Genomic DNA, 21569 nt, shown 5'->3' with positions numbered 1-21569 from the left:
TTTCGGTGTTCCGCGGCGATAGAGTGTAAAATTAGCGACAAGTAATAAACGTAAAAAAAAGAAAAAAGATGGAGACCGCAGCCGGCATCGGTATACATAGAGATATTTACATAAGCAAAAAAAAAAATAACGGCGTTGTAATGTGTATAGATAAAAATAATTTTGGGTGCGAAACGCCGTGACAATGATGTTACTATGACGAATAAATAACACGATTAATTATTATTAACGGTTATAATTAAATATTGTCCCGATTATTAGAGAGATGGAGATTTATTACTGCGACCACGAGTCGCTCGCAGAGAAGAAAAAAAATCTTTGATCTTTTATCGCAAGGAGGACATAAAACCAAATATATAAGCGTTTGTAAGGCACACACGTGACACAAAAAATAAGTTAACGAAGAAAGAGTGCGCGAGAGAAAGAAAGGGAGCCGAGAGAATGAAAGAGAGAATGGGAAAGAAGTGAAAGTGCGAGTGCGTGTGAAGAATGAAAGCGAGAGAGAGAGAGAGAGAGAGAAAGAAATAATGTGTGAGAAACATTAGTTCCGTTTTTGAGTGTTGAAAATGTTCATTTGTAATTGTTTAAATCTAATGAGAAATGTACTGTAAAACCATAAGTACTATAGGCACTAAAAATATATCATTTGTTGACATGAAAAAAAAATAAAGAAAAACCGACTGTGTGGCATGAGTTCTGTCCGCCGGCGTCGAGACAAAAGGGAGAGAGAGAGACGGTATACGCGCATCCCGGCAAACACATATATATGCATAATTGCAATGCATATTGCGTGTGCGTATACGAATCCCGTGTATTTCATTATTGTATATTCATTTTTTTTTGTTTTGTTTTTTGTTTTCCCTTCTACAATATATATGAATATAACGAAGCCGCGAGTTATAGAACGCGCGATGCGTTGTACCGTGCCCGTTTGTAAACGGAAGAGCGCACCGTCGCGTGACGGAGTCGTGAACGTCTCAATTAGGCGAGTCTCGAAACGACGAGAGAGACGAGAGAGAAAGAGAGAGAGCGAAAACGAGAGAAAGAGAGAGAGAGAGAGAGAGCGTGCATCGAGCTTCAGTCTAGTGTTTAAGCGCGTGGGCAATAGTGATATACAATAGCCGTGACAAACCGTGTTATCAACTTTTTGTAGCAGAAAGGCGGTATACCCGTCGAGCTGCATCGAGGATCTCCGGATTGAGGTGCCATTAAAGCGCAAAGTGTGACAGATAGACCATTAAATGTTCATTTTGTCAAGTCGACCGAAGTTCATTCCACAGCGCTACGATTACTTAGGCGATGTGTCTCCGTTACGTTTTCCGTCACTTACTCCGAGAGCTATTATTCAGTTATCTAAAGTTATGTCGGGGGGATGTGCGGCGCGCTCAGGAAAACAACGAGAGGGATTCGACTGGGAAAGGGGAGAGAAAGGTAAGTGACATCTCGACACGTCATTTACATACATAGATTGTGTCTTTTAAAACGTACGTCTTATTCATTATTTACAATCGTGATTTACAGCCATAAAAAATCTAAACGGGTACAACAGTTGTTAATCAATACGCGCCAGGAAGCATTGTTAAAGATTGCATATATAAACTGTGTGACAAAATACATATACAAGTTGTAACGATAATCTTTCATCTTAGGCGAACATTAGGTTCGCTCTAGTAACACGCTCGCTGCTAAAACATTTATTACTTTTTCTGCAAATGTTAAAAAAATACTTTCTTGTCGCGGGTCTGCGTATTTTACAGAATATCTGATATCGATTTTACAATTAACTTTTAACAATTATCACATGGGATCGCAAAGAGTATAAAAATTTTATACATATCTAACATTTATATATATTAGACATGATTCACAGAATTTATACTATATGTGGCAGCTATTTCCCGATAATACTGGGAAAAAATTGAGGTACAAAAGGCACCGTTTCATGTCAATCATAATTAACGCCGGATCTTCTCGGGGCTGATTAATCGAAATTATTGGAGATGTAGAATTCATTTGAATTTTTCAACTCGCTTTAAAATCCGTAGAAAAAGAATAATGTCAGCATTGTCATGTTAACGGATCAGCCAGATCACTATACCGACTGTCGCTACTACTGTTGCTGTTGTTGCTGTTGCTGTTGCGTGGGGCTGCTGATGGCCTCCATTTTCTGCTCGTTATCCCGATTCGACGAGTCCTGCTTCATCTTCTCCTCGTCGCTGTCCTTCGCCGGTGGTGCCAGCAATGCGTTCAGCAAGCCTTGGACAAAACATATATTAATCACACATTGCATTATTAATATTGTTACTATAACATCTTATAATGCAGTTAATCGAGCTATTAATTAATTATCAATCGAAATCAGTTTACTCACCGATGTTTTCTCCCTTAAACGAGGTCCCTGGCGAAAAAAATCCCGATTAGATCATAGTCATCGCTTTAAAATAACTTTCGCTAAAAGAGATTCGCGTTCCAATCGGTCGGAATTTAAGACGTCGAACGGTCACAATTTTTACTCACCGTTACCGCGATACTTATTCAGCTGCTGGTACACCTGTTTCATCCGCTCGATGTTGATGCGCGAGCTCTTGCTGTGGTTCACCATCGGCAACGAGTACTCCTTGCCGATGATGCACTTGGCGGCGTGCTGTATACTGAGCGGCGCGTTCCAGGGCTCGTGAATGTACCTGGTCGGGAAGTTCTTCAGCACCGGCAGGTAGCGTCTGTGATCGTCGGAACAAGATTGATTTTATCCTGAGAGACAATAATCCCTCATGCACGAACACACGTACGCGTATAATAAAACATTTATGAAAATACTCGGGAAAACGAGTAGAGTTTAGAAAACGGAGAAAATAAGTAGAACATATTGCGCTGTTTGAGTTTTCCGTAAAAATGTTGAGGGAATACGTTATTCTGCAAAAATATTGATAGTGTGAATAATCGAACGCTGTCAACGCCGACGATTCGTTCACGCGCGATCTTTTGCACGATTAAGCTCTAATGGAGCTAAACTGTTTAACGTTCCATCTATCTTGCGGCTGAGTTTAGCTTCGCTCAGATTAACGCCTGATACATTACAAATTAAGATCAATCAAGATTAAAATTTCCATTTAGTCCGGCCGTCGCGTGAGCGTTAATCACTGCACCGATAGCATCGTGCACGCGATCGTTAGCGTAAACGTTATTTCAATGGGGAAAAAAAAACCGCCGATAAACGCACCCGTTTGAAATTTTTTCCGGAATTTCTCGCGCATACGTCGCTCTCGCGTTTTTTTTTGTATTTCAAAAAGAATTTAAAAAAATGCTTTTTTAATCGATTACTTGATATAATCGCCGTTCGGATCAGCTTTCCTGCCGAAGCGTACGGGGCAGTAGCAGTGGAAAAACTGTTGGAAGAACGAACTGCACGACAGCCACATCCACATGCCGGCATTGACGGACCAGTCCGCGTCTAAGAGAAGCTCGTCGAACACCTCAAAGAAAGACATTAGATAGTAAAATAGTTAATAAGTTAGCAAACATAACTTCGGGATTATTTAACATTAGTATTTATCCGCTTGACGCTTTTCACACGTAATTAAACAGGCATCTCACTAATTTTATTTTCTACTCCAGCGAGTGAAACAAGCTACGACTTATTGTTAGTTATACGCTTTGTAGAGCCACCAGTTTATTTGCTTATTTTTTTAACTGGATATTATATTAACGGATGCACCGCACGTATTTCCGGGAAAAGAAAATCTCGCAACAAGAAATATTCTTACGAAGTCTGTATATTAATGATAAGAACAAATGGATAAAAAGAGAGATAGAGAGAGAGAGAGAGAGTAATTCAACGGGCAACGCGTGTCGATTGAAATGCTAGGCATGCCGTGACATTTTACCTTCATTCCTTCTTCCCATGAAATCCAAAGGTCGCCCCTGGTCAAGAAGCAAGCCACCGCGTGTCTGGCCAGGTGATGTATCCAACCCTCTTCCCGCAGCTGCGTCATGATCGCATCAATCCACGGAAATCCCGTCTGACCCTGGGACGCAAAAGGAAAGTTAAGTACGGTAAAATCTTCGAAATTGTCTGCAACTCGCAATTTCGCTCTGCTGCGATAATAAATACAAAAGACTGCATTACACAAGATGACTCTCTTCTCTGGGAAAAATTTTCACCGGTTTGACCCACAGTTAAGAGCCTTAACATTTTGGTTAGTGCCCCTTAAGTGAAAATTATCTTTGCGTAACTGAATATCGACAGAACTAATTGAGAGAATTGACTATAGTATAACTTGAAAATCTTTGAAATAGATAGAATAGCTAATTACGATTTTTAGTTACGCGGTGTTATTTCTAGTCCAAACACATAAAATTAGGGTTACAATATTCAAATAATTTGATTACTAATTGTGGGCCCCAAAGTAGGTGGCTTAATCGTCTTTTTTTTCCCAGAGTTCGCTTGAAGGTCTTTAGGATTTTTCAATCCAATTTTTGTATCGTCTCTCTGATACAACAGCTATTTTCAGTTTATTAAATACTTCTTTGTATAACTAATAGTTCCGTGAATTCATGAAAATCAACGTAATTATTAAAACATTTTTTTATACTGTCAGAATCTTTTACTTGGTCACGCTGTGCGAGCAAAATTGCGAAGCAAAAGTTACGCTTGCAGACTCCGTTTGCGATCGCGCAAAATATCACTCACGTTCGCCCACTTTGCGAGCGCCTCCACGTTCTTGTCCCATGGTATCTGCACGCAAATCGGATTGCCCTGCATCCGATCGAAATTGGGATTCTTCGTCGCGGCGCAGTAAAAGAATTCGCGCCAGAGAAGCTGGCCGTGCAACGACAGCGGCGGCACCGCTTTCTTTATCTGAAACATCATCGTTGATATAGGGAAAGCCGAAAACTAGTTATTCACTTCCAAAATTGTTTAAAGACGAAGTATTCGCTTGATAAAGTGATAAAAAAATAACATCGTCGCTTTAAGAGTAAAAAATAGGCAGGAACGGAATAAAAAGTCTCTCGTTAATATAATACTCGCTGAAAAACAACGAGAGCATTATTCCCTCATAACTATTACCAACTTCTCGCGCGGAACAGCTTTTACGCGATTTCTTGTAGAAATAAAAATCTCGCGGCGCAATTAACGCGTCCCCGAAGTTTTGTTTAATTATTATCGCGAAGTTTCGGGACGAAAGAGAGACGCGGAGAAGAATAGAAGCTCGCGAGCGGCTTTCCCGGGAAAAGTTGCTGATATATTTCGCGATAAATACATCTCGCATTATCGTTTCGCTCCTGCCTCGTACCTTTTTGTACAAATCGGTGAGCTGATAGTAAAACAGCCGCGTACTGAGACAGCCGAATCGCAGATATGGCGAGAGCCCGGTCTGACTCGGTAATAAGGATTGCGGCGTCATCTTCGGCCTGCCGAAACTCGCCACCCATGCCTTCCTCTCGAGGTGACGTTCGAGCCTAGCCAGGGCCTCGCTCTCGCCGCCAACCCACATCGGCGGCAACAGATTTTCCGTGTCGAAGCCTATAACCATAAAAACCGGGAAATCGTACAGAGATAAAGTCGTATTCCCCAATTTTTCTGCGAGTTGGGAACACGATTTCACTCGGTACCTTATATTAGCTTCATTTTTCCGAATAGATTTCGGAAATTGACGAAAATTCAGCGAAATTGACGTCCACACATTCCTAATTCGATATCAAAATACCCCAATTTTGACATTCAAATTAAAGAAAATTTTATTTTGGCTCTTTATATTTAGTAAAATTTCGAGTTACTAATTAAAATTCATTTTATAATATTAAATATCTCGACGAATAATCTCCTAGAGCTTTTTAAACTAATATATGAAAATTCTGAAAATAAAAATTTGATCGTATACAATAAATTGCTATTCAATTGTGTCGCAGAAGCTTATTGCGCAAAAAGTAGCGTGTTTTCGATTGTTTTGCGCTCGAATAATGTGCCTCGACAGTTTTATTTAAGAAAAAGTTGACTCGACCGAGGCATCTGTCACTGAAATTAAAGAGTCGTAGGTAGACATTTCGTACAGCACAAAGTTATTCGAAGGTCTTGTTTCCTCATCCCTTCGGCATTGCAGAGAATTGCAGGAGAAAAAGGCCTGAAAGCCTTCGGGATACGCGCTGACATTTGATAACAATGAAAAGACGCGAAATGACGGAATAACGTACGACATTTGAAAGTGAGGGTTACTGACTCCTATATACCGTGGAGCTATACGTGTCAACGGTAAAACGGGCTATTGCGCCGCGCCGGAGGAGACTTTAAGACGCCTGACGCTTAATAATAAGAACAATCCAGCCGAGGTAATTAATAATCGATCGGATCACCTCGTATTTCGCCGCGAGTGATGCGGAGTACGTAATACGGTTTGAACGGTTACGGATTACGACGCGCTGTCGGCGCAGGATGAATTACCTTATGTGAAATAATACCCGATTGCTCCCTCATACGGACAGCGCATTAATGCTGCATCGACTAATCTGCCGCGAATGAATTCTCCATGGCAAAGCGCGAAACGGACTCGCGCTTAATCCCCGCCAGTTGCCCGGCCCGGGATATTCTATTCGAAATGCACATCTCGTTATTACCTGATATATCACCGCGAAACAACGTCCCGGCCGAGTGTTCCAGTTATATCTAGTTTGTACTGAGGGATTGGCAGTCTCTGCCCTTCATTTTGATAATCGGTCGAGTCGATTTTTCCTGAACTCAAAGTTCATGAAAAAAAAAGCCGCCGTTATTCCGACATTCTGAGAGTCTCTGTTTCGTAACGATTCGCAATTAATGAGTTATTATTTTGACGATTTGTTACGTCCTGTTTCACGGGATGACAAACTCGTAACTCTGAAACGTTGAAACTTGCTCGGAGAAAAATCGATCTTTCCTCACCGAGTTCCTCGAGGGTGGGTACTCCGTAATGGTCGTCGTGGTCGTCCTTCAGGGGTGTATAGGCGCTGCCGATGCAGGCGGCAGTCACCGTCGGTACCGGCGGTTCTGGCGGGTCCATGCCGGCGACGACGTTTTGAAATTGATGATAGGTCAACGGCGGTTTCCCACCATTTCTCTCTATGATCCTGAAACGCCGGACGACGAGAACGGTGGAGTCGCGAAATGGCTTGCGAGAACAATGGCGAAAGTTGCAACGTAATATTTACTCCTAACGGGTGTACGCTAAGGTTCCATTTTAAACACTCGGACACACGTGTAACTAACTAACTTTAGCTCTTAAAAGATATACCTATATTTCTGCTTTTTTCTCCTAATGAATGTCTCGTTAAAAATAATTTCAGAATTATAATTACGAAGTCGAACTTTAATTGCAATTCTGTAGATTTAATTACGAGCTATATTCTGATTAAATAAATTTGCATAATCTATCAACACAAAATTAATCATTCACTATCGATAATTATTACTTATTATACTATTTATGCTATTTAAATATACTATTGTACATCTTTGAAAAAAGGGATGAAAGGGAAAAGTAAATTGACCAATTTAATTATTTACATATTGCAACAGAAATCAGAAAATCTCGGAAAATGCACCGTTATAAATTTGAAAATTTTGTCTAACCAGTCATTTTGATTGCTTTGCCAGTGTTAAGTTCACATCGTTAAATCATATTATTAATACAATGAGCCTTAAATCGCTATTGAAAAGTTTTGAACTCACTCATCTAATCTGTAAAGAGTGTGCGAAACTCTCTGGACCACCGAGATACCGAGCTCCTTACAGAGGGCCGAGATATTGTGATCTCGTACGCGGCCAAACGGCTCCGGATCCTCCTCGAAAGTCAGGTTTGTCGTGCCCCATTCTTTGAAGAGCTTGGGAAGCGCGTCGGCCGGCTGTCCCCGGATCACGAACAGCCGGGAATTTAGTTTCCTCAGAGAACAGTCCAGATCTTCTAAACATTGCAGCAGGAATCTGTCGGATCGTACGTAAAGCAAATCGATCAGCGGTCGCAGAAAATCATTAAATAATTTTTTAGACAACGTAAAAATAAATATATACATATAGATTCTAAAAATATGGATTACAATATAATTATAATTTCTATCAACAAGATGGAAATTAAAATACAATTTTCAATTGACCTTTTCACAATAGTATAATAAAAAAATTGTCGTGCGCGTAAAATTGCAGAAGATGGAAAACTATAACTTTGTTAAATATCTCCTCTGCGATTGAATTTAGCGCTTTTGTAGTAAGAAGTAACTTTTTTATCATTAAAAGCAACGCAATATACGAATGCGCGCGTCAACATTTGCCGTTTGCCGTTTGACTCATTTTTAGTCCACGTCGCCGCTAATGTCTTGCTAAGTCAACCGTGATTCAGTAGGATTATCGACAACATCTAAGCTCTAAGCGATCGCTTAGGAAACGGTTACATAACGCTTAATCAACATGACAAATGATCGACGACTGGAAAGCCGCGCTCGAATGTCTGTCGCAGTAAATGCATCGAGATTACGCGGATGCAACAAAGATCTACGGGGCGCCGTTTGTGGAACAGTATCGACTCGCCATTATCGACGAATTAAATAGTCGTAACTCTCTACCGTCGTCGTAATATCATCTAAACCTAATACGCGAAAAGACGAGCTTGATTTATCGCGATCATTCGCGACGACGCGCTAAACGACCATTGTTTATTTACAACAAAATTTGGAAAACCGAGAAATAGCAGAGGAAAAGTAAAATCACACTGTAATATAAAACTCGACTTTTTGTCTGTCTGTCTGTCCGTGAACTACTCATTTGTTAATGGATCGAATCTTAAAGAATTATATATGAAATAGGGGTAGAATTTTCCGAGGATTGCCATAAAGTGTATAATTTTTAGTTACCAATTTTTTTGAAACCGGTCCAAGTAAAATAATAAAATAAAATGGAGCAAAAATTTATAGGAAAAAAAACCGAATTTTATCCGCTGTATTAACAACGATGCAAAAGACCGGCGCCAATGCGCCCCGTTGAGTTATTCCACTTTCAGACCCGACGCGTATCGATCACGTTTCCGCGATCCCACGGGTCATCGCGGTCGCTCACCTCCATTTATTGATGCCAATGTTGGTACTTCCGGCGAACCAGGGGTCCAGGACGAAGACGCACCGGAAAGTGGACGCCCCCGCGAGACCCTCCCTCAACGAGGGGTTGTCGTGCAGCCGGAGTCCCTTACGGAACCAGTGAACCGTGTGCTTCCCGCCGTCGCTTCGAACTCCCGAGGTCACCCCCTGGCCCATCTCGTTGTTAGTACTTCCCGTCATCTTTTCTCAGTACACCCTTCGCAGAGTAGACATCCTTAATTATAGTTGACTCAGCGCGCAAAAGCAATTTCCATTGCTATTCTACTTGCAATTGCAATAAATTAATTATATTATTACAACAAATTGACGGAACGTTTATTCACGGGGTGTTTTAGAAATCGCCCGCGAGCAAGTTCCTTCACAAAGTTCCTCAGTCCTAGTCGAATTCTTTGTGTAAACCTTGTGTATTCCTTATCACCGGTTTTTATTTTAAACGCCGCTTGAAATTAATCGTGATAAAGTTTTCTCGGATAGTTATATACCTACGATTTAATCCGCCAAAGACACATAATTATCTTCCTTCTTCGATTTATTTTTATATTATTTGTAACTTTTTAAAAAATACTCCACGCAGGAAAACTCATTTGACATTCGCCGCTACAGGATCGTCTCTCGATTTTTCGGCAGATCAGTGCTGAAAAACGCACGTCTTGAATTTCCTTGCTATCGATATCTTAAAAGGAGCCCGATACGACGGTGCTCTCGAAGCCCGAACAAGTACGGCGAATCGATCACCGTGGGAGTCCTTACAAATGATGTACCTTGCACTCTCGTCCGCCCCGAAACGCACGCTAAAGGATCCGTCTACCTTCCCTTTTGCTTCACCGCTAAACCGGAAAATAAATCGGTCTGCACATGGCGACCTTGAGGCAGCAGAACTTCCGCTTCGATCCTCGGCGGAACATCATGTCGTGCGGAAAATTCGATTTTCTCGGTTGCCGCCGGATTTACTTCTGCAAGACGCTCTCTCGAAGGGACCGCGTCTCTCGATTGGCTTACTCCGATCTGGCGTTTCGCCATCCGCGGGGACGAGAACCGATTATTAGCGCTTTAAAGATCGTTTATCCTCAATCTACGTTGGAGAATTACATATTTTTCCCGTCAATTTTCGTTATCAGTCGATCTATAGCGAGAGATAATTGTAATCAAAATCGCCGATCTTACACGTTTGCATTTTTTCTAATTTATTCAGACGCGATTTTTTAAATTTATTTTATATTAATATGATTTTACTACGCTTTTCTTTCATTTCTGTCTAATAATAATAATTAACGACACATCTTTTATTTGGGTTGAAGAGGCATTGTTGTTAGAATAGTCAACGACAGTTAAATCTTTGAGATACCAAAAATCCAATTTTTGCAAGATTACACTAACGAGCTTAGTTTTGTTGCTTATCGGAGATATAACTCCGATAACTCATTCTTCAACAGATCCTTGACGTTCTATTCGTATTGCGGCGCTGAATTTTGACGCGAGACACTCGACGCGCTATCGCGAAACTATTGCAACAACGTGGTTTTGTCGCCGCGCAATGATTCATACGATGTCGTGAACTCCATTGTAAAGCGAAATTAGCGTATCCATTGTATGCGAGCACGTGTGCACATTATTTCAGGATGGAGGTTTACTTGAAGACACGCGAAACATGCTTCTCGAAAAATTCTCTCTCACCCGCGAGAGACAGAATGAGGGGTAAAAATAAATTTATAAGATGCTCGTCAATTTGGAACCGTATATAGATGCGCAATCTTCTCCGCGATCCACGTTTCTACCTATTTGCTCCCCACAGAGACAAAATGTTATAGCTGTACACTTTATATATAAACTCCCTCTCTTTCTCTTTTTCATTATTACACAAATAAGAGCTATTCCTTTTCGAGATAAATTCAATCAGCCGTCATTTCTGATCTCGAGAGAAAGAAAATCACAGCTCCGCAGATCCGCGGATTCCATGTCCCGCGGCATCGGGGGCAGTTAACGAAATCTCGACGGAGTGGCGGATCGTCTCCGCGATATACGGTTGATTTCCCTGGCAACCGAAGGGGCCAGAGCGACATGGGTGCATTAATTTTACCCCTCAGGCACGTTTATATCCGGTGCACCAGTGGCGTAGCTAACGGTCTCCGACGCGGGGAGTAGAGACGCGATTTTCAATCGAGACAACATTGAAAATTAAAATCTACATACAATTATACATCGCATAAATGTCGTATATCACACGTCTCATCTTGAAAAAAAAAATTATTTTTTTAATTTACTCCGATAATTGACGCATTCTCTTCTCTCATTATTAATTGTCAATTATTTATTAATGTCAGCACGTAGAGGCGGAGATAGAGCAATTTATTATTCCGGGGCGAACGCCGTCAGCAGAGCAAGGTAATCAAGATCGATCCTTTGAAGTTCCTCCGCGGACAGGAGCGGAAAGGGCGGAAGGGGGGGAGACGCGGGGCGGACGAGAGTGACCTGAATGTTGGTTACGCTGCTGCGCCGCGCCGTTGCATCGTCGCGAGTTCCGTGTGTGTCGTTTTCCAGCAACGGCAGCGAAACCGCCGCGAGATTAGCCCTCAGACGAAGGCTATCTTTTGCCGCGTTATTCATGAGCCGAGGAGGGGGGGAGCGAGGAGGGACCGACGTGCGTTTTGCAGTAATTTATTGCAGGAATTCATTCCGCCCGCGACGCGGACGCGTATGCGGAAAGGCAAAGGGGGTTGCTGAAGCACGAGGTGCATTAATGCGTTAACCGATATAATGTCTTCGGCGTTACGGAGAAAGTCAGTCTTTAAGTGGCGCGGCAGATTTATCAAGATCGATAATAGATTCGATATATCTAGCTAAAAAGCATGTACATTTATGCGAACGTTTTATTTGTTCTGGCAATGCCTAAGCTCGCCAGGAAAAGATTGACAGTAGAATACCGCTTGACGCGTCAGCCGTCCGTCCGACGTCCGACTCGTCTTTACCTATATATATACTAGACGCTGGACGACCGTCTGCCCACGTCCACTCGGACCATTTTGCGATCCAATTCATCGCCGATGATTCTCTGCAAGTACGTTAAATTATTACGGACAATTGTACCGTTATATCGTCGTCGTGAGGCGTCAACATCGCCGACTCGCCCGTCTTAACTCCATTTAAAGTTCCGCTATTACATCATCGCCGCGCCGCATGGAAGCGGCAATATAATCGAAATTTATCGTTTTTTGATGGAATTATCCCACCGTTTCTCCGATAACTTCTTCCGAGAACATTCTCAGAGAGAAAGAGAGTGTGTATGCGCGTATACACAAGGCACTAAACCCGATACGATACGTCGATCGTAACTTGGCGATCGTGATCATCCGCCGTCTCGATCATGTCCGCGGATGTTTGCGACCGTCTCGCCGCGCCGATTCACAGTGGTGGCGTCGCAGCAATTTTCCCGAGGAAACTCCTCTCGCGAAAGAGACCACAACAGAAAAGAAACTTTAATTCCGACACACAGAGAACAGAGAGGCGATCGGAGCGGGCGAGGAGGAGGCGGACTTGTTTCACGTCGCAGGATTAACTTTAATCTCCCGAGGGTCTCCCGGCGAAAAAGGAGACCCCGTACCTCAAATATTTATGTATGCCCCGCTAAAATAAACTTTTCGTGCGCCGGATCATTTATGAAAAGAGCATCGTCTTCAAGTATTTGACGCGCGAAAAGAGCGCGTCGTCGTCGAACTTGGCGAAGAAGAGATTTGTTCCTTCCCTGAAATATTCACTCTTTGAAGACAAAATACATTTGTTACTATGACAGCTTGTGTTTTCAGTTCTGTTTCTCTAAAAAAGTTCCGCCGTTCTACTAATTAATTTAACATTTTTTTGAATCACTCTGTTTATATTATAGATATGTTAATTTGATACAGTATATGTATAATTTAATACATAATTAAATAATTGAGTATAATAAAATATTCCCTAAAATATTAAAGGGTTAATCTCGCGAAGATGATAAGCGACGCAGCTTCCGCGTTGCTGAAAACGCCGCTGATATTGCTGAAAAGCCAGCAGAAATTCAAAACTAGCTAGAAGTAAACGATACAAATACACTTCGGGGCTATCTCTGTCAGGCTCGAAAGAGAATTAATTACATATGCGTCGCGTACAGAATTAGCGTTTGAGAGCGAGTGATCTATATAAACCAGGAAAAGGCGTTACGTCGTCGCCGCGCGCTGACATAACCGTCTTTCCCTCGGCCTGAGTTATGATGTAAGTGGGGAGAGCTCTCGCGCTCTCTCGACGTTCGCGATAACGTCGATGGACTCGCGCGTGCACTCGCCTTTACTGACCGCAGAGGATTCCGTTCAGAAATTCGAGACGACCGGCGAAATACGGGCTAAACTGACCGCTGCATTTATTTTATTTCCGCGCAGTTAGCAGTCAGCTCTCAAAGTTTCGATAATGGAATTCCGGCTCTTCTCCAGAAATTTCTGGAGTTTCTGAGACGTCCCGAAAAGTGTCCTGACGATTAAATATAGAGAATATGACGCAACGATTCTCTACTATACAAAAATCGATATGATAACTTTTTTTATTGTTATATGCGTTGCGTCGATTAGATTTTATTTTTATTATAAATATTGGCACTCTAGTATAAACGCTGAAGCAAAAAGTATAATATTTGGAATCCGCTTAAGGGATTTAATATATACATAGAAGTTATCCTCTTTTTATCTGCTCCAAAAAACTTCGGAGTTACATTTCAGTGCTTTTTCGATAAATTTTATATTCCGGAGCCCACTCGAATGAATTATCGAGTGCATAGGCTTGTTACAGTCTTGCTTTTAGAGAGATAAAATTGAAAAAAAAAACGGCGAGTCTCGATATTGCATAAGATCATCGTTGCCGACGACGGCTAATTATAGCGATGCAAGCGTGCAAACACTCGTACATGAAACTATGTTTAGATCGAATGTAATTCACACCTGACAGCTTATCGTTACACGCTTCCGGGGATACATTCGATGGAAGAGTGTACTCCGCTAACGATTAATACAATCAAGACAAGCGGGGATTTTACTTATTGCATATAAATTTAATTAACCACCTGTAGCGTCACTCGTGTTATCGCGCGATAAATAATTTTTGCCCGTTAAATCCAGCGAAATTTTACATTTCATTTAAATCCCTGTTTATTTTAACGCTCGCTTTGTTTCCCCATTGATTTCGACCGGGCACTTTTATCGCCGCCGACGTTGTATTTCGAGATCAATTTTCACGCGTGCGTCACGTGCATCGCAAACGTGTAAATCGTATCTCGCAGAAAGTCGTTCGGAATAAAAAAGCGATAGGGAACTCGTGACGTCGCATCGTCGCGAGGAAGACGTTCGCGTTATTTGCCTATCGAGCAGCGACAAAAAGAGCGAGAACCGAGAGAAGCTCGGCCGTGACTGAACTGGTATGTACTTTGATGGATCAGTGTTTAGCGGCAGCGACACGACAGTGACTAAACGCACACGTCCGTCGCCGTCTCTGCATTCCGTTTTCCGTGACAAAACCGGCGTAACGACGCCGACGCCGACGGTGCGAGCGACATTTCGGCAACCCCCTTGTACGCGTTAATTGATAAGGGTCGAGAGCCGGGGACCGAGTTGGAAACATCCATTCCGCTCCGAAAGTATCCGCTCCGTATCGAGTAGACGAGTCAATAAGTTAAACCCTCGTGCGGGGACGATTAAACACCTGTTCCTGGACCGACATGGTTCAGCGCACCCGAATGACGGAAACCCCGCAGGCTCCGGCAACATTAATGGAACTAATGATTCCGTAATTAATGACGGAGAATTTTCCATAAATTTTCTTCCCTAAATTCTCAATGTCGCGTTTCTTCTTGCTATCGGATGACAGGGATTATTAATTCCTCACGGCCCTCACGCGACGATTAATGGATTACGCCGTATACATTATTCACCGATCATCCTCTCTCAACACGTTGCGGATTGACTGCTTATTTAATATATCTTAGATCAAAGTGTTTTTTTTTCTTAATATCCCGGCGCGGAAAATTAATCATGTCGGAACTGCAGTAAGTTGAGCAGAAAGATCTGAGATGGTTAAAGTTGTATCTAAAAAGTTAATTTTTTAAACGTACTGTCTTGAGTTTCAAACAATTTGAGAATATTAATATCCGTGGAAATTAAATTTACAAAGAAATGAAATATTTGTGTCGCATTTTTCCAAGTTTTGCAAAGTCAGATCTAAGCATATCGTGTATGTAAAGGAACCTGGTAGATTGTGTGTTTGTATAACAATATAATAATTATTGTATATTAATTGTTATACAGAGTGCTTCAAAAAAATGTTAACGTTTTTTAGAGAAAGAAGAAATTATAGTAACAAATGTATTTTGTCTTCAAAGAGTCCACTTGTTCACCATCGTTGCAACGTGCAAGATCTCTGACAGAAAATTGCAAATGTGATTGCAACAATATCCAAAGAAATGTGCTTCAGGGTTTTGGAGACCACCTGGAGAAAATTCCAAGAATGTGTTGACAATGATGACAAGTGGAGACTCTTTGAAGATAAAATACATTTGCTACTATGATTTCTTGTTTCTCTAAAAAAGTTACTCCCATATAAGTATTAACATTTTGTTTAACAATAAGCATTCTGTATTTATGTATATTAATTTGATATAATAATTATATATATAATTAAATATCTAATTATATTATATGTATATCAATATTAATTAGTTGCACATTAATTGTAATAGTAACTTAGGCGGGGGAGGAAATGAACCATCGAAACGCCTTGATCGCTATTCGAATGGATTGCGATTCTATGCGTAACCGCTTTCTCTAGCTCTTACTTTCGTTGAAGCGGCCGGTGAAAGCGGCGCCGCCGAGTTAGAAGAGCCGGGGCAATGTGACCCACCGCGATCCACCGCAGAAATCCGCGGGCCGCTATGAGATGCACTCGCGGCCGGCGGGGCGGACTCGCCGCGGAGCGCGCATCGTCGCGATACAATTTAACCGCCGTGAGTTCCCGCCGGTGATTTAAGCAAGTCCGCGAAGCCCTACGACGGTTCGGTTCCTCAGATTCAACGAGCGGGCGAGATCGATATCGGATCGCGGAACTCAAATCGTCACTGCAGGTTCGTCAGCCGCGACACTCATTTCTCCTGCGCGGACTTTTGGATTTTTCGCTTCGTCGCAAATTCAGTGATTCATTCGTGAGTCACCGCTGCCGATCGTCACGGGAGGCTCTAGTTAACTGCCCGATTTCGCACGGCTGAATTATTAATTCGATGATTCACTCGCGGCACTCGCTGAATCGACGACGCGCTCGCTGCATCGTTCTCGCGCGCTAATCGTCCCGTCACAATTGATATGAATAATCGGCGCCACCGAGCCTTTTAATTCCAGAAGCAAATGATAGCGATAACGATAATTCACTGTTTGCGCGGCTCGCGAGTTCCGCGCAAAAGGCTCGGGCTCGCACTCGCAAACTCGACGATCGCGCTTCGCTCGTCGCGCGCGTTCACCAATCACTCTTCCCGTTTCTTCTTTTCTTCTTCTTTTTATTTCACACGATCGCACCAGTGAACGAATAGACAAGCGATATGTCGCGGGACCGAAAAAGCACACCGCACCGCGCTGACAGCCGATCGCATATGCGAAGTGCGAATTGTCGAAGGGGGCCGATGGACGAGGGGGCAGCGTGCAGGAGCGTGCGGGGTGAACGAGCCACGCCGAGTGCAACGTGACCGTCGATCCGCGGCAGATCCAATTGGCTGCGCGGGTCACGTGGTGCCGCGGTCACGTTGCAGCCGCCGTGGCCGCTCGGGAGAACACCTCTCGCTGCCTCTCGCTCTCGCGAGCGCTTTTTCTCCTCATCTCGGTCCGCCCGAGGCCGTCTGTTTCTAATGCAGAGCTCCGAAAGATCCGGGATCCTCGCGCAAGATGCCTCAAAATTTCGCCGAAATGTCCTTAGAAACTTGCAGATTTTCCTCCCTCTGGATCCTTTAAATCTCGGAAAGATTTAAAGGCGTTCTAATTACCGAGATAGTTTTTATTCTTTTGCATTTTAAGGAAACAATTTTAGAGAGTGACCATGTTATTTGAAGAACTGCAGATTGAACGAATTTTAATAGAAGTTTTGTTATTTAAATTCTTCTCTCAGCGGGGGTTCGATGCTGAATTGAAAAGTTGCCAAAAAGATATCGAATCGGGGACAAATCTGTCCTCGCGATGTTTTTCAAAAGTTCGGCCGACTCTGCAGAATCGATCCTTCTAATGATAAGATTTAAGATTATTTTTACTGCAGGAAAGGTATAATTTCTATATTAGCATTGTAATTTTTAAAAATATAACAAATTGGAAGTTATAGCTAAAGAACAGATTACTTAACGACTATATATTTGTGCAATAGGTTAACAAATAGAAAGCAAGTTCCCTTCAACGCGTTACGCATTCAGTCGACAAATTGTTTATACATTTTGCATAACCATTTGTTATCGATTTAAAGCGCCCGCGCCGGGACTGTGGGACGAGGTTACTATATTGATCTGCAAAACCTCTGGCTTGCGTAACGAACTTGTGTTTGCCCGATTAAAATAGGCTTCGTGTGTTAAATGAAACACATATTTAACTATTCATCACAGGGAGAGCCTAATAGATCCGGGGAACAATACACGGTTTATCGCTTGACTCGCGCATGAAAATTCAATCGAGATGTCACTTTCAATTACAGATATAACACAACGGCGATATACATCGGATCGTATACATACTTCCGAATTATTACGATGTAATTGAATCGCAGGCATTACTGACGGATTGATTACGTGAGAAAAAAAGGGGTGGCAAGTGTGCAAATTTGCGATGCAAGACTCGCATCGTGCCTTCTAAGTAAAGTAACGACGCCGGAGGGGAGACATCGCGCTTTTAATAAAAAATAAACGATTACGAAATCGCTTCGGTGGACAAGTTTGTAAAAGGGAAAGAAGAGCCACGTTATAAGGGCCCGGCGGAAGGTTCGCCGCGATGTAACTCATGCGGTAATCATCGGATCTATTCAGGAAGGCCACAATCGAGTTGCGGGGGCAACAATGGGATTATACGGTTGTTTCTACCACGGTCCGTATAATCTCAGGGCAAAAGTACCCGGGCGAGACGAAGTTCGTCGGAGAAAATAGGGTTGATGGGACGTGCGACGGAAAGTGCGAGGCGCGGCGAGAATATCGGCTCCCGCTGTTTCACGGCGATACGTGACGCAACGAGTGTGTTGTTGGTGTTAAGCTGTCGCAATTGTAGCGATCGCCAGCAATTACGCGCGCAAACCGCATAAGTACCTGCGTTGTGCTGTTTCCTTTCGGCGGTCCCCTGCGAGAGAGGGCTTCTTTTTAGTTTCTTTTAATCGCGGAGAAATAATAAAGAAATCGCAATTATCATTTGCTGCCTGTTACGAATCAGTCATATAATACGGCTGCATTACGATCGTATTGTTTTCTATTTAATTCTTACATAAATATAGAACTCAATAATTTAAGCCGCAAAAATGGAGAAATATTAAAGAAAAAAAAACATCGACTGTTTTTCAGCAAGATAATCGTGTCACATTTTACAAATTAGTTTTATATATGCGACTTCCAGGGGGGGGACTCATAAAAATGCTTGATTATCACCAATATCCCGGCTAGATTCGTATCAGATCACTCATTTGCGACTCTCGTTAAAGGGTTTACTAGTAATGAATGAAATAAGGTTTCAAGTTATTATCAGAAATATAAAAGTATCGGGATCTTAAACTATAGCTTCTATTATATCGGATTTGTTGATCTGTTTATTTCTAAAAATTGTAATTCCTATATGTTAGGAGAAAATAACATAGTATATATATAACATGTTATTAATTATATTTTAATATTACACATATTTTAATATTTTTCGTATAAAAATATCAAACATCACCCTTTAGTTTTGAGAACATCTTGTACATAACTTTTAGTAAGAAGTTTTATATTATTCGTCAAATAATACAATTTTTCACTCCTACAAATTCTAATGTGTGAGAAATGTTATAAAAAAAAACAAAATACTCAACTTTGAAAAGATACAGTGTGTCGCAGCCCTTAATTAGATCCCTTGCGTAACTTTATGAGTGTCTCTCTTATTTTGTATGGACAAAGATTCTCTGCTTGTTATAACGTATATCGTTATAACTCGCTAATCTCATTGCGTAAGAAAGGATATTTACCTTCGCGATACCCTTGACCGAATTATCGCGCAATGTGCATAACAATTTTTCGTCGCACATCCCGAAGAACAACAAATTTATAATTAAATTATAAACCAAGATATAGTTATAATGTCGCGAAATCATCGTACGTATTTAATTTTCGCAAAAACAACATTGTTAGATTATTATTGCATTAATATTATTAGATTATATTCTTATATAGCCCGAAAAGAAAATTTTATCCTACTTGTGTCAAATTGCATTAAAATGCTTTTCCTTATTCAGGGGAGAATTTTAGCGAAAAATTAATCACCTTGAAATACCTTATAATAGATCTCGATAATATCGTTTGCTTATTAAAGCGTTGACAATCATTTTTCGTACAAGACAGAGAGGATCCTTTGGCACGCTGCCAAATAAATGACGCACACTTTTTAGAATAGTTACAGTCATTTATTCGTTTTTTTCACATATAAAACATATCAAGAGAAAAAAACCGCGATTTCTCGTAGGCTTCCGTTGCTCTCTTGCTACGTCTTCTATTGCGCAAAACCATATGACATAATATAAAAATGACTCTCCCTAAAAATCCATAATGAGTGTGTTTCATTCATTCCGAGTTTATGGATTACGGGGCTCGCTTTAATCTGTCTTTCTCTCACGATGCGCTACTTATTCATTATCAATATGTAATATTCGACGTTATCCTGTCGCGCTCTATAACTAAATATCTTCTCTATACATTCTCTATGATTTATTCCATAAATTCCATGCGCTTTTCTTTACACTATATATTATTGTTAGATTAGTCCATATGTAATATATATTCGTGCGATTCCCTAACGATATCGACCGACTTTATTTCATCTCCTCGCAATTACTTATTACACATTACGTTATATTAATTATTAAACATACTCGCGATACACGCGTGCCATATATTTTATATACTTAAAATTCACGTATTAAGAAAAAAAATAGATAGTTGAAAGACTATTCATGCAGCGGATAACAAACAATTCGTGTGTGTGTAATATATTTTAACGGCAAATATATACGTCGCGTTTAAATTAAATCATGAATAGAAGAAAAAACCATGGAAGGTCAGTAGCACAGGAGTGATGAAAACATCCTCCCTTTCGCAATCGTGTTTCCCTTTGTTGCTCCCGTTTATCCCGCACTAACGAGGAAACTTTCGGAAGCCTCTTTGAATTCGCAAATTCTGGATTTGTCGTAGAATAGCTCGGAATGAAAGACCGCCTTCTTTTTTATTTTTTTCCCCAGTTGTTTCGGGAGACAAAAATATACCCGCGGCTCGTTAAAATCGTTTCCCGAATCCGAATGTCTTCCCCCATCCGTTTGTAGTTTCTGTTTCTTTACCACACTGCCATCCTCTTTACGAATATCCTCCCTACTTAAAAATATGGACATTAAAGAGAACATTCTGTATTCAGATAACGTCCGGCAAAGAATCTCTCTCTCTTTTGTGAGACTTGAGGAGAGGGATTATGGCTGCATTGCACCGAGAGTATCTTCGATTTGATTTACCGTCAGAATAATGGATTATTTTTGCGTGAAGAACTCGATCGGTCTGACTCGAGTCAAATAAAAAATATTTCTGATAAAATTGACCATTTTCAACAGTAAATTTCCACGAGAAGAAATTGCGCTAGCCCCAGAATATATACGTTAAATTATAAAGATCTATTAGAAGTATCTGTTCGCTATTACAAGTATACGAAACGCGAGCTCACCTGCGACAGCATTTCAGAGCAAAATACTATCGGCAGTAACGATAAAGACTTAAGAACGAATTTCAAATGTAAAATACTGCGATAGTATCACAAGTGGGAGAAGCGCGAAAGGCATGGACGCGAATTTGTGTCCATGTTCCCCTCTCGAAAAAAAAAATTAAAAAAGAAATACTTGGTAGAATATGTTACGATACGAATGAATTATATAATCAACGTGCACGGGCGAGAAAGAATTCGAGCCTACGAAAAAAAAAAAAAAAAAAAAAAAGAAACGGAACTGTGTGAGCTGTGAAGGAACTGTAGCTCGCGAACTACGTTTCTTAGCCTCTGCGCCCGTCGAATTAAGTCCATCACACACGATCGCGCACAGTGTATAAATCCTCTCTTAATATAACACTTAATTTATAACAATTAATTCGATTGCGGTATGATAATCAAGGCCGTCGAAGCTGACAGTAGACGCGATTGCGATATCAAGCGGATCCTATC

At 41.4% G+C, this 21569-nt stretch overlaps 1 protein-coding gene across 1 annotated transcript; it reads right to left on the bottom strand.

Annotated features, from left to right (window-relative positions):
- Positions 1-1471: 1471 nt before the first annotated feature.
- Positions 1472-16107, bottom strand: LOC112463692 (cryptochrome-1-like). The gene is made up of 11 exons (XM_025030209.1): positions 15956-16107; positions 9077-9310; positions 7700-7951; positions 6914-7098; positions 5295-5524; positions 4691-4858; positions 3885-4025; positions 3322-3473; positions 2518-2720; positions 2372-2398; positions 1472-2256 (listed from the first exon to the last, which is right to left on the bottom strand). The coding sequence occupies exons 2-11, from the start codon at positions 9292-9294 to the stop codon at positions 2111-2113; spliced, it is 1722 nt and encodes a 573-aa protein (XP_024885977.1). The 5' UTR covers positions 9295-9310; positions 15956-16107; the 3' UTR covers positions 1472-2110.
- Positions 16108-21569: the final 5462 nt, after the last annotated feature.

Source organism: Temnothorax curvispinosus, unplaced genomic scaffold, assembly GCF_003070985.1.
Source record: "Temnothorax curvispinosus isolate PA1 unplaced genomic scaffold, ASM307098v1 QBEX01001460.1, whole genome shotgun sequence".
NCBI lineage: Eukaryota > Metazoa > Arthropoda > Insecta > Hymenoptera > Formicidae > Temnothorax > Temnothorax curvispinosus.
This window is presented reverse-complemented; position numbering and strand designations above follow the sequence as displayed.